A 14,176-nucleotide genomic window follows, 5' to 3' on the forward strand; every position below is an offset into this window, starting at 1 on the left:
GGGATTTGGCTCGCTGAGGACATGAATCGACTTTATTAATCACCTTTTGTTTTTAGGATGGCCATGGATATGTATAATGAAGTGATAAATGAGGCTGCCTAAATTAAATAAAAGAGTTTTGTGTTGCATTGGCCAAATGCTGTGTGGGTGAGACTGGGGCTAGTTGTCCCATTTTACTCCAGTGAATATTTTTCCACGTTTTTTAAAGGCATATGCCTTGAAGTCTTGACTACCCACACTTATTACCTTATGTGACAGGGGAGTGGAAGTTTTGTATGTTTGCACAAAAAATGGGATTTAGATTATATGGAATTGCCACATATATCTAATATACACCGTAAAAAAATTCTAAGCAGTAAATAAAACCAAGATTATTGGAGTATGCAATTATTTCTACTAACAATTTGTATGAAGACTATTAAGTTAAACTCCAAGTGACAGATTGGATTAAAGGAAATTCATTTTATTAAGTTTCACTGGCATTTAAAACATGAACATGGTGGTTTGCTCATCAGGGTTCATTAAGATTACAGATGTAGCAAGATGTAAAAAACGGTAGGTTGAATACTGTAAGATAAAAAAATCTTCAAACATAACAGAAGAGCTGTTATCTGCATGTCTAATCACCGCTCGTGCTGGCCAGCTTAGACTTAGATGAGTCAAACATCTTTATGGTGGCCAACTTTGAACCCCTGTGCAAAACCAGTATCCATGACAACACAAAAAGATATATTCAGACAGAACACTTCAAATGGAACATTTTGTTCAGAACTTTTATAAGCAATGAAGCTTACCATTTATATACATCAACAATATGCAGCAACAGAATATGTAAAGAATGTGCACCTGCAAATAGACGTATATGATGTTTTTAATTATCATAGTATGTGGTACATCAAGAGTTTCAATCTTTCTGGGATATTAAATTGGACTCCAGTGACCCGATAGACACATTTCAGCAAATTAAATCCAGTTTCAACTTAAATAAGCAGATGATGATGATGAATGTACATATTTTGGCTATTCAAAACGTGTCCCACCGGAATCTGCTCTTCAAGCCACGGTACAACACACTGACCGCTGGAGTCTGTCAGTTATCTGCTGGAGAGAGCCTGTGCGCTGGGCTTCTGAAGCTGCTCACGGGGGGCAGTGAAGTCCCACGGCCTGCGGTTCTCAGTGAAGCCGTAGAGTTTCCTCAGAGCCACGCGCGCTGCCTCCTCTTCGGCTGCTAGGACAGTCTCTCCTGGACCCTGAGCCAGCAGCTTACGGTCACTGACGCAAAAAAAGATTTGGCATTTTAAAAATCAATCAAAAACCTAAACTGAGAAAAGTATTGATTATTTGCCATAGCAGTGTGTCTGAAATTGTTTACTGGAGTAGAGACCAGAATAAATCTGACTCGACCCTGAGATCAACTAGAGCTTTATTTTCAGACTGTGGAGAATATAGATCAGGGTTTAGATATATAGCACTGTGACACTACACAATGCTTTGTAAATGTTCATTTTCTGTTCCTAACTTAACTGAAATTAACAATGACCTCATGCAGCTTATTAACCCTTGTGTGATACCTGTAAAGCCCGACGAAATAGAGAGGGAGGACGGTACTGGCGCCAGCAGACCGGATGAGACGGGGCTCGGGTAGAGCTATACCTTTACGGCTCAGTTCTTTAACCAGTAGCCCCATGGGATCAACCACTTTCCACATGTCAAACAGATCTTTCCCTATTAGCTGAGTCACCAGGAAATCCTGCAAAACCACACACCCAACAGATGGATTAACAAGTGCACAAAGATTAGGGTCTGTAACACAAATGATATAATATAATGTAATGTAATGTAATATATAGGAATGGCCATTTTTGGAAATTTCTCATTTCGATCATCGACAGGTTTCAAAAACGAGTGACTTTATGCCAATAAACTGAAGCCTGTTCTATGACACATCCTATGATATTAATCAGATAACTTAGATACATAACATAGATGTAACATTACAACTTGTATCTGCACAAAAGGATGCAAATGCCAGTGAACTTTATGTTACGCGCTATAGTGTGAGAGAGCTCCCTCCGTGATGCGCTTTCATGACAGCGCGCTGAAACACGAGTAAGGAAAGCAGACAGTTTACTATAGATTTCAATTCTATAAAGTTCTAATTATAATGCTGTTTATGAAATGCCAGTGAACCATGCTTCTCTCTTCTCACGTCTATACTTTGGACCGCATGCTCTTTCAATCAGAGCTCAGAATGCTGCCCAAAGTACAGCTATAACCAATCAGAAAATACAAAAATAAATTATAACATTATGTAATATAATATAACAATTAAAAATATATAATAAAACAGAAAACTTCTATAATTACATATAATTAGAAATTTTATTTTTAAAATTAATTTGACATTTTACACACACTTATTATAAATAATGTATATTAAAGTAATCTCTCTCTCTCTCTCTCTCTCTCTATATATATATATATATATATATACACAATTCTTAAAAAAATAAAACACACACACACACACACACACACACACACACACACTTTACCACTTTGAAAGCTTACACACTAAACTCTGCCAAGCCAAAATAAAAAAAATACTAAAATTAAACAAATATAAAATTATTATCATTATAATGATGTCATCACAATGTTACTGTTTTACTGTGTTTCTGGCCAGATAAATGCTGTCATGGTGAAAATATTATAATATAATATATAATAACAATCAAAAATATACAATAACATATAACCATTCTATAATTATATAATTAGAAATGTTTTTTCAAATTTATTGTTAAAGTTCACACACATAAATAATATATATACAAACAATTATTATAAATAATTTTATAAAAAAGTTAACTTTAAGAGGACTCTTGTCTTACTCTAATGAAAAGGCCGGCTCGCACAGACCCACTGCTCTGCTCCAGAGCACCAATCACAGCGAAGAACGTTCCTTGCAGGGTTTCATCTGGAACAGGAAACTCTGCACTCATTGTCAAATCCTCCAATGCGAGGTTCCGTGCGACGTGACACATGACCTCTGACCCTGTCAGGTGGCCCACGACGGCTGCCACACCCTCCTCAGGGAGGCTGGGAAAGCTGCCCCTGCACCAGTCACTGAGGAAACCCTGTACAAAACAATGGAAAGAGAGGAAGGTGAATATCATACCGATTTTTGCGCATGAGACTCATCAGTGTTCTCACCTTTGTGAACTCCTGACCGTGCACACACAGCTCGCCGTTGTCTTTCAGGTTGAGGGCGGTCGTCTCCAAATCATGGCCCAGCGCTCGCCTCCTCTCCTCCTCAGATCGCAGGTAACACGTGTTCACAAACGCCGTCTTCAGAAGCTCCAGAGAGAAACGCTCCTGCACTCGGGCACCGAAAGCCTCCACTTCAGCATGATAGTCGAAGTTTGTCTGCTGGGAGCTGACGGGAAGAGAAAAGAGGATTAAAGAGGTGCAAATGAAATAACGTAACGTAAAAAAAATATCCTTGTGGGGAAATTTGGACCCCACAATGTAGCATAAACAAGTACACACACACTACTGTGTAATTTGATGTCTATGTTTATACATTAAAATACAATAATAATAAATTAAATGATTAATTTTTGGGTGAACTATCCATTTAATAAGGTTTATCAATGCCAATTATTTCAAAAGGCTTAAGAAAAGATAAGATATATTAAGATAAGCTATTATATATATATATATATATATATATATATATATATATATATATATATATATATATATATATATATTCCTCAAACCAATCAATAGTATTAATAATAGTACTGTATGTACTGCCATCACGTTTTTCTTTCAAAAACAACATGCTCCTAGTCTAAAACGTAAAAATATAAATAATTCTTCGAGTATCAGTCATGCATTCTCATTACCGCAGTGTATACTTTATTAAATTCAGAGAAAAGCCTTTAATTGATAGGAAATTATTAAAAATGTGCTAATATTTCAGCCCCTAACAGATGACAAGTTAAAGTAACTTCTAGAATGCACGAGGCAACACATCTGCAGGTTTAGTGGTCACAATACAAACAACTGAAGAGAAGAAAATTCTCAAAATATCACCAACAATCTCATTTATCCGTACACTGATCAATACATAATGCGTTTATATTAATATTTACTGACTATACTCAAAACCTAGTGTGTTGCCTATCTAGATAGCATTTTTTTGGGATCACAGACATGCTCTAAAAATCCTATGACGCTGAAATATATTATCTATGTAGGCAGCTCACTATGATTTGAGACACAGCCGGAGAGTATCACAAGTGGCCTTGAGATGTTCTACTGACCGTGGCTTTGGAGGTGGAGGTCCCTCCATCTTTCTCTTCCTCTCCATGATGAGCGTGTAAGCCTTCATCCATCTCTTCTTCTCTCTGACATGTGTAAGCATCACTCCTCTGCTCACATAATGGAAATGCAGAGGTAATACAGCGCGACTCACGAGCGCCCTGCACGCCGCCATACAGCCGCGACCTCACTGCGCAGTCTGCGAAAGAGCACTGAAAGCGGGAGGGAAGCTGTCCACAGCGCCGCCACGTGTCCGGAGCGCTGCGTTTGTGCTGTTTGTCAAGGCGGACTCCATAGAAATCAATATGACAATCACTTATTAGTACAATATAAAAAGTATGAATAACCATGGTACTTAATATAAGTGCTAGTGTTGTTATTTGTTAATTAAAACTACACCCCCCCCCAGTAAATACAATAATGCTGATATAAATTAATACATAATTATTATATGAAAAATGTAAATAAAAAGAGATATAAATATTTGAATATAAAAAAAATATAAATATACAAAATATACATATACAAAAATATATAAATATTTGATGAAAAACTTAAACGTAAATAAAAACACTGCCTTGGCAACTAACTGAAATAAGCTAATACAGTTACTAGATACTACAGTTACAACAAATAAACTGAAATGAATATAATTAAATCTATATGAAAAAAAAGTCAGAATCACCTAATAAAATTTACTAAAATTGGTCAAACCTAAAAACTAAATAAAAGTTAAAAAAATATTAATAAATACTATAATAGTATAAATAAAATAGCACTAAGTACATATTTTCTGGTTTTATTATTCTTTTTTTTTTTAACTTTTAATCTGTCATGCTTAAGAACAAAAATTATACTTCATCTTCAGAAATTAAACAAACAAGCAAATCCAGAAGATTAAAAGCAGACAAGATTTAGTGCAGTTCACTACTGTTGTCATTTATTCAAATAAAAGCATTTGTAATACAGTGTTCATGGCTCTGTGAGAGGAAAACAGAATGTGTATCATTTCAGTAATATCCTGCAGAAAAAACAACATCAGCATATTACAATTATGTACATAAATAATGACCAGGACTTAACAAGTATGGTTTCTATGTTGATGCAATTAACATACAGATGTACATAATATACCTAAAATCACAACAGTCCGTAAATATTCTTATTATTATTATTATCAATACATGATTACACCCAAAGCTCAAAGACAGGTGAAGTAATATATACATCTGGTCATGCTTGACTTAGCGCAAAAAAACAAAAACAAACAAAAAAGTAATTAAAAATGTACAAAACCAAGAAAAAGAATAATTGTACAGTATAAACACATATTTATAATAATAAAATGAAACCAGACAAACCCAAAACACACAACACAAAAGCTATCTCTGACTTCACCGCTCTTGCAGTGAAGAAAATAAAACATTTTAGCCATTAAAAAATAAGGCTAAGGTTTGACACGTATAACAGAGGGGCGGAGTTTTGGTTTTGCCCCTCCCACATTGCAGAGTCCATGTAGCTTCAGCGACGGAACCAAACCCAGCTGTTGATGAGCCAGAAAGCTACAGTGATGGAATACATGATCATTTCTCGCTTGACTCTCTCTTTGTTCTCCTCCTCCAAGAGCTGCAAACGCCGGTTCAGCTTGACAATCTGTAATGACAAGAAATCACAGAAATGAATAAATCTCTCAGGTCATGTTGTTGTGCAATTCAGGTCAAAGTAATGCACAATTACACAGACTACTGTTTAAAAATATGGGGTCAGCAAGATTTTACTGAAAGAAATTAATACTTTTATTCAGCAAGGATGCATTAAATTGATCACAAGTGTGAGTAAAGACGTTTATAATGTTAAATACATAAAGAGTTTTTTTGTACTGTTTTGTATTTTTGATAAAATAAATGCAGTCTTGGTAAGCCTAAGACACTTTCTTTAAAACATCTGAATGGTAGTGTTCATAAAATGTGGCTTTTTATTATTCTTTTACATGGATTTTTTTAAAACCCTGTACAATATTTAAGAGCAGAATGATACCTGTCTGCGTAGAGATGTGGCGTCCACAACAGCCATGTCGTCTGCTCCTCCCTCCAGAGTCGAGTCCAGTGTGGCCAGGGCATGCCTGTCAAAAACATTATTCCATTTCATAAGATACTGAGATTGCATTGAGAGGACAGAGAGAAAAACAAACCCAGAGAAAAAAACCAGATGAGAGGGAAGAGATGAGAGGAAGTTACCTGTTGTCATGCTGGGGGTTAGAGAGGGTTGAACCCCCTCTAAGAGATGGCTTGCTGACAAGCGGATATGGAGAAAATTAGAGAGTGAAAGGACAAAAGAAGACATAGACAGACAGACAACTTTAATAACACACACTTCAACTGGTATATAGTATGTATATAGCTACTGCAGGAGGTCTTTGTCTCGCAAACCATGTCAACATTTTCTAATCAAATAAACCTTGCAAAAGAAATTATGATTTTATGGTAAACCAGCCAACTGCACAGACGTAAACACAAAAAAATTAGCCTTATTTTCAGACAGTGGTTTTACTCAAACCTACAGTTGAGTTTAGTGCCTGTCAGTGGAACAGAAGTTAATGTCATTCTGAAAGCTACTAATGAGAAGCCAAGCAGGTCACAGGGCACAGGAAATGAGCTCATGAATACCAACTGTGCAGGTATTCACAGAAACCAAATTTAAAGAAATGTCCTGTATTCAATTTAAGGCTGTTTCAATTCACAGCATTTGTGGCATAATATCGTTTACCAAAGGAAAAAAAAGGGAAATATAAGAAATGTTTCTTTGGCAGAAAATCAGCATATTAAAATGATATCTGAAAGATTACATGGCACTGAAGACTGGAGTAACTAATGGCTGCAAGAAATTCAGCTTAAAGGAATACTCCACCCCAAAATGAAAATTTTGTCATTAATCACTTACCCCCATGTCTTCTGTATCATCCGCGCCACAAGGATGCACTGTTTTCTTTCAAATAAAAGCTAAATACACGTATAAACAGCGCATCCTTGAGGCGCGTCTGATACAGAAGAGCATACAGTGATATGGAGAGACACAGAGGAGACTGTTGACAAAGTAAATATAGAATAAAGTCGTTATTTTAGTTTTCTTCGCTTACAAAAAGTGTTCCCGTCGCTTCATATAACCCAGATTGCACGTCTGATGGCAGATGGAGTATTCTGACGACGACTTTCATAACTTTCCTGGACCTTAACACTGGTATTTACTTGCCAGTCTATGGGACAGTCACAGGCCTCCCGGTTTTCATCCAAAATATCTTAAATTGTGTTCCGAAGACGAACGAAGCTTTTACGGGTTTGAAACGACATGGGGGTAAGTGATTAATGACAAAACTTTCATTTTGGGATAGAGTATCCCTTTAAATTACATCTGCTAAATGAATTACATCACAGCAATAAATTACTTTTTAAAATGTTACAACAACAGTTACTTCAAATTGAAATATTATTTCACAATTGTACTGTTTTCTGTATTTTTGATCAAATAAATGTGCGTCTGTGTATATTTTAAGGAATAATACAGTAGTAAAATATAATAACATAAGTTCTTGCGTAACCAAAAATACAGCCTTTTTCTTAATTTATATCAAATGATAAAAATATATATATAATTTTTTTAGTGGCAATCATGCCACAAATGCTGTCAATATAGATTCAACTTGTAAAGAACACAAACATTTCTTTATAAACTATACAGCGATGCCAAAAACTGCTTGTGTATAAATTTAACTGAAATCTTAAAGCTCAGGGGAAAAAGAAAGGATTCCAACAAAAGAGAAAGAAATAAAATCTTGTGCGCATTTCTACTCATGCTAAACATAAAACCCCAAACCGAGAGGCGGAGAGAGAATTTGAGTTTAAGAAAGCAGCGTGTCCACATCCAACAGCAAACAACACTGGGATAAAGCTGTCGTTTAACAAACTACCTCCTAAAATTTTATTATGTAGGGTTTTGTGCTTTGTGTTTGTCTGTCAGTGCATATTCTCTCCGAATCAGTTTGTTATCAGAATGACACGTGAACATCTATCAGTCGTAGAGGACTTTGTTCCTGGATTAATCTGATTAGTTAATCGGTGAAGCAACAGCTAATTTAGCCTAAAGTCAGTCTCTCAGGGCAGATTCAGGGGTCTGATGTCAAAGGTCACCTGCGCTGGTTCTCGTCCAGGACCTCCAGGACCTGCTGGTAGGCCCGGCGTGTGGTTGACTGGATGAAGGAAAGGACGCCGCGGGCACTGAAGAGGTTATACCCATCCTCTGCACCACCGAGAGGAGCCATAGTGCGCAATGCAGCAGAGGGGGAGGAAGTCATACTGACCGAACCAAAGAGAAAGAGAGAGAGAGAGGGGAGGGGGTAACGAAAGAACAAGAGAGGAAAAGTAGAAGATACAAGTGAGAGAGAAAGTCAAACAAATTTGAGGTTTCAGAAAGAAGGAAATAAAAGGAGAAAGAATGAAATAGAAGTTGGAGGAAGAAAATAAAGACTGCAAGAGATGGGCAACAGCCTCACCATATATACAAAAGGTCACAAGCCCAAACAAGCAAACTCTCATCGTTTTAACAACACAAACACACAAAGCAGTCTCTGAGTACCACAACCTCAAAAGCAGATTTGAAACGGCTGATCTCACATCAGACTAACGATGAGGCCGTTTACTGAACCATATAATCCATCTACACTAATCCAAACAGACACAACTTCATCTCGGAGATCCATAAAGTGGTCTGCTTTAAAAATAGTGCACATCAAAAACAGCTCAGGCATTTTAAAGGTGAATCTCATGTCCAGGTCACATTTCACCAGCCTCATTTTTCCAAAAAAAAAAAAAAAAAAATTGAGGGATTTTTATTTATTTATTATTAATTAAGCACATTTATTCATGCATCATGCATCCATTTTTTGTTATTTTACAATCTGTATGGAATAAGGGTATATATATAGATAGATAGTTTTATTTAAAAAAAAGAAGTTGTTATTGTATAGTGCAATAATATTTTTATATTATATCCTTTAAATTGTTTAAAAAAATGTTTAAAAAATAAGCTTTGTTATCTTTAAGCAAATATTAATTCGCTCTTTCTTTTAATTTTTGAGGTTAAATAAGACTTGGACATGTTCTTGACAGGTTTTGTGTAATTAATTACTGATGTAATGGTGATCAAGTGTATTGACGATTTTGTGTACTGTTAATTCATTTAGTTCATTTAGTTATTGTATTAGTTAATATTGTTAAATAATTAAATACACTACAATTCAAAGCTTCAGGATCGGAGGGTTGAGATGGTCTCTTATGCTCACCAAGCATGCATTTATTTGATTAAAATACAGTTAGAGATATTTTTTATTTTTCTATTTTAAAATGTAATTTATTCCAAAGCTGAATTTCCAGCAGCCATCACTCCAATGCTCAGTGTCACATGATCCTTCAGAAATCTTTCTAATATGCTGATTATTATCAATGTTGTAAACAGCTGTGCTGCTTAATTTTTTCATAGAAACTATGACACTTCTGTTTGAGGATTCTTTGATAAATAGAACATCATTTTTTCAAAATAGAAATCACCATAAATATTCTTACAGTCATTCTTGATAAATTTAATGCATCCTTTCTAAGTTAAATTATTAATCTCTTATGTACTGACCCTAAACTTTTAAAAAGGTAGTGTGCATATGTTATATATATATATATATATATATATATATATATATATATTATATTTATATATATATATATTGTTGTTTTTTACTAAAACTAAATTAAGAGTAAAATCTGATAAAACACAGTTTGGCTGATGGACGTGACGCATTTAGATTAGTTCCAGAAGCTGTACTAGTCTTCATTTTATTGGGGTCTAAAAAAAGAAAAAGAGATGCTGGTCAATGGTGGGTTTACGTACTTTTACAGACAGACCAGCCAATCAGAAACCACCATGTCAAAACAAGCAAACAACTGGTTGATGGAGAATGACTGATCTGTTTTTTTAAGTACAAACCCTCCGTGTGAACAGCTTCTCAATGCCAGGAGTGGCCATTCATTAGAATATAATAGAGAACAATAGAGTAGAAAAGAGCTGTCAAGCAGTCACGACTGACAAAGCAACTCTAAACTACACTGACCAATATCACAAGTTGTTTTATACTGTTATAAAATTGGTCTCGACCATGACTGACAAGTGTGATCGTGCCACTCCTGTACATGCAACAACATGCACTGAGGTTAAAAAAGCACAAAAGCCAAACTAAAAGGGCTTGAAACTATACAATATGCATGCATGGTTCTAACTCACCCACTTTGAGTCAGCATCATGAAGAGAGAACGAGAGACACCAGGGAGGAGGAAAAAGCACATAATGGAGTGAAAGGGCCAGAGGTGAAACGGAAGTTGTGTGCGTGTGCATTCGTGGATTTACACTCACATGGAGTCATTTCTGGCGAGCTGGCCATTGTGTTGCACACCTGTGTTGTCGCTGACCGAGCGCTCTCTGCGTGTCCTGGATTGCGTGCGCACCTGTGTGAAACAGAGAAATTGAAACTGGACAGGTGTTCCTCATTTTACTAAACCCAAGCTGGCACACTGTTCTTCTTTTTTTTAGTGACGTTCATTACCAGTCACATTTACAAAGCTTCCGTTTTGCTAAATTTGGTCTGTCCCACTTACTTCTTTGCTGGGCTGACTGGCGGAGCTCAGCTGCTCCATTTCGAGGAAGTCGATGGGCCTTTCGTTGAGTGTCAGGACCCGAGGTGGTGTCTTGAGGGACAGTGTTGACTCCAGTTGGGTGGACTGGATGAGGTCTAGATCTCTGGGAAACTGCATGTCATCACTGTCTCCTAAAAAAAAAGATTGAGCAAATGATCAGATATTCAAACCTTTGACAACTGGTCAGCAAATGAAATTGACCAAACATGTATGACTTTTGTTTTTATGTAAAACACAAGAGAAGATATTCTATTTTTTTATAAGGAAAGTCACTGGGGTCCAAAACAACATTTGATCATTTGTCAAAAAATATGTAAGTATCATGAACTTTTGTTGGTCACAGGGCCTATTTTCTGCAATAATCCAAAAATCCTATTGGGAACCAGGGCTGGTTTCCCAAAAGCATCGTAAGCCTAATTTGATCATAGAACCAATTGTCACCAATGTAGCTATGATCAATTTATGATTACGATGCTTTTGGGAAACACAGCCCAGGGTGATGTGAAGTTCTTGGCTGGCACACAAAAATACGTCATCACTGCACTATATCTCACTGTAATTTGCAAAGAGCTTCCCATCTCGTACCTGCCACCACGATTCTCTCAGGAACATGCATCATCGTCGTGTGGAGCGTCTCATGCTCTGGAAGTTCCTGCTCTTCAGACTCATACGGAGCCACTTTGAGCTGCTCAGGAATACGCATTCTCTGACTGATGCCCTCTGTGTACTCCAGCTCATAGTGGATCCGGTTCATCTCCGCCATCTCGGCTGTGGGAGAGGGGAACGCCGCTCCATTCATCTACAGGGAAAAGAGGAGGAGGGCAGTGATGTGAGGACCAAAACATGGCAATCAATCAAAAAAACTCTAAAGGAATGTGCACAGAATTCCTTTAGGAATTTTAGCATACATTGAAACCAATCAAATGGGATCAAATAGGAATCCTCTAAGAATCAAATATAGTTTTAATGCATGCACACAATGTTTTAATATTTTCTTCTTTTAATTCCTTCTTGTACTGTAATGAAAAATGTTTCATGTCAGGACAGCTAAAAGAAACCAGGGCTGCGTTTCCTAACAGCATCGTAACCCTAAGTAGATCATAGAACCATTGCCACCAATGTTCTCTACAATCAACTTATTTTACGATGCCCTTGAGAAACGCAGCACAGATAAGGAGCCAGATTACAATCGTGAAAAAGGTCCTTTATCCGTCTTGCATTTTATTGCAAAGGTAATCAAAGTTATTTTTATTGTTTTAGTATTATCTTTATACTATTATAGCATTTATTAGTATTTTACACTCGCTTTTATTTTTATGTTTTCGTCTTAATTAAAGTGCTAGTAATTTTGTAATGTGCTTTTGTAATTTTTATCATTTTTTTAAAAATATCTATTAAGCTTTAATATCAGTTTTAGTAAATTTTAGTACTTTATTTATGATTATAATACAATTTATTTATTTTTTCACTTATTTTTTCTCATTTAATTTTTTTTTTTTTAGTTTTTAATTTTTCATCTAATATTTATATTAGATTTATTCAAGTTTTATTTCAGTTACCAAAAACCATTAACAATAGTTTTAGTTTCAGTTCACAATAACAACACTAGTTTTGTTATGCTTAATCCAAAGAAAAATCCAAAGATGATCCCTTATATTTCCTTCCAAATAATAAAACCAAATGCTTCCAAACAGCAAACCATGCATCAGAATCTCTCATACAGCAAAACCGGAATCACAGGTTGTCCTACCTGGCCTGTGACATTTACCCCAATACAAAAAAGAGCTCATAAGACTGTAAGCTTGGTTTGTGGTAACTAAATAATACCATTTTTATTTATTTTTTTGTGATCAACTTTTTTTTTTTTTTTTTTTTGATTCAACAACAAAACAGGGAAGGGGATCAACAGACATGTCAATATTTTTACAATCTAAAAGAAGAGAAAACAACAACAACAAAAACAAAATAAAACACCTTTTTTATAGTCATTCCTTTATATAATCCAAAATTTTGGTAGAAAAACATTGCCATGCATCAATGATACTAGGTTTAGTCCTGTTCATTCATGCTGTTGTATATTCAAGGCTGTGAAAATAATACCACATTTATGTAATATAGATAAACAACCAATGCACCCACAGTCATGGCCAGATGAAGCACAGAAAGGAAAGCAGCCGTGATCTGCATCTTGTGGTCGGATCATGAGATCAACTATTTCAGGAAGCAAAATGCCACTGAATACATTAGCTGCTCCAAAGTTTAATCTCTTAGAGAGCAAGCCTAATTAATGCTTTTGTAGATTGTGTTTCAGAAAGTCAGACAACAAAAAACAACATCAGTATGGTCGGTTTTGGTTTCATTTAATGCTGGATACAAGGCAGCACTGACAGCAGCAGTACTACAGTATTGTAATATTTAGTTTTGAATGTTTGGGTGGATCAATTCAAAACAAACAGAAAATGCATAACAGGGTCTAGTACTTTAATGTGTCATATTTAGGCCGTAAAAACTGCGGAAATAGATGATAATCACATCAGTGCCTCAGAGTACATCAATGACAGCTGATAAAGGGCCAAAGCATGACCGAAAACCACAACACAAATCTTTCACACACATACCTTCAACGAGATCAGATCCGCCGACCGTTTAGACACGTTAAAGTCAAATGCTGTCGTAAAATGCGATTCTTTTGTATGTGTTTTTTTAGAAATAGACAATCATCCCGCAGTACACCACAGACCTGCGTGAAGCTGACGGACGCTGTTAAACCAAAAGAGCGTAAGAAGCGCTTTTCAAAATAAAAGTCTCTCTGTATCTCATTTAGCGAAAGTTTGTTAATTATCACAGTCTGTACATAATTTTCAGTTTAAGTTTATTGTGGGTTGCATTCCTTCAGTCACAAAACAGGAAATACACACGTGTTACAAATGTGACGGAAACGTCTTGATTTTTTTTGTGATAATTATTTAAATTAAAGTTTTATTTACTTTTTGATTACATTAAAAAAAAACACGATCCACCAGCTGATTAGACGCGTTAAGTTGTCCACGTGCAATAATGACTAGGCGCAACACAAAACATTTTCATTTAGTAGAATAATTGGTTTGTAT

At 35.8% G+C, this 14,176-nt stretch overlaps 2 protein-coding genes across 8 annotated transcripts; both read right to left on the bottom strand.

The window, feature by feature from the left end:
- Positions 1 to 447: 447 nt before the first annotated feature.
- Positions 448 to 4,552, bottom strand: mrpl44 (mitochondrial ribosomal protein L44). The gene is made up of 5 exons (XM_019123977.2): positions 4,335 to 4,552; positions 3,217 to 3,439; positions 2,895 to 3,140; positions 1,572 to 1,750; positions 448 to 1,272 (listed from the first exon to the last, which is right to left on the bottom strand). Exons 1-5 carry the CDS (start codon positions 4,505 to 4,507, stop codon positions 1,095 to 1,097), a joined length of 999 nt encoding a protein of 332 aa, XP_018979522.1. The 5' UTR covers positions 4,508 to 4,552; the 3' UTR covers positions 448 to 1,094.
- Positions 4,553 to 5,250: 698 nt separating this feature from the next.
- On the bottom strand, positions 5,251 to 13,849 carry mffa (mitochondrial fission factor a). Of its 7 annotated transcripts, XM_042739864.1 has the most exons (9): positions 13,685 to 13,848; positions 11,652 to 11,865; positions 11,028 to 11,197; positions 10,786 to 10,877; positions 10,657 to 10,659; positions 8,517 to 8,681; positions 6,570 to 6,623; positions 6,370 to 6,454; positions 5,251 to 5,985 (listed from the first exon to the last, which is right to left on the bottom strand). In XM_042739864.1, exons 2-9 carry the CDS (start codon positions 11,863 to 11,865, stop codon positions 5,854 to 5,856), a joined length of 915 nt encoding a protein of 304 aa, XP_042595798.1. In that variant the 5' UTR covers positions 13,685 to 13,848; the 3' UTR covers positions 5,251 to 5,853. The 7 variants fall into 7 exon arrangements, with proteins under 7 accessions (XP_042595798.1, XP_018979524.2, XP_042595801.1 ...); XM_019123979.2 differs by lacking the exon at positions 10,657 to 10,659 and having other exon boundaries at positions 13,685 to 13,849; XM_042739867.1 differs by lacking the exon at positions 8,517 to 8,681.
- Between the last annotated feature and the right edge of the window lie 327 nt (positions 13,850 to 14,176).

This window comes from Cyprinus carpio, chromosome B15 (genome assembly GCF_018340385.1).
Source record: "Cyprinus carpio isolate SPL01 chromosome B15, ASM1834038v1, whole genome shotgun sequence".
Taxonomy (NCBI): Eukaryota; Metazoa; Chordata; class Actinopteri; order Cypriniformes; family Cyprinidae; genus Cyprinus; species Cyprinus carpio.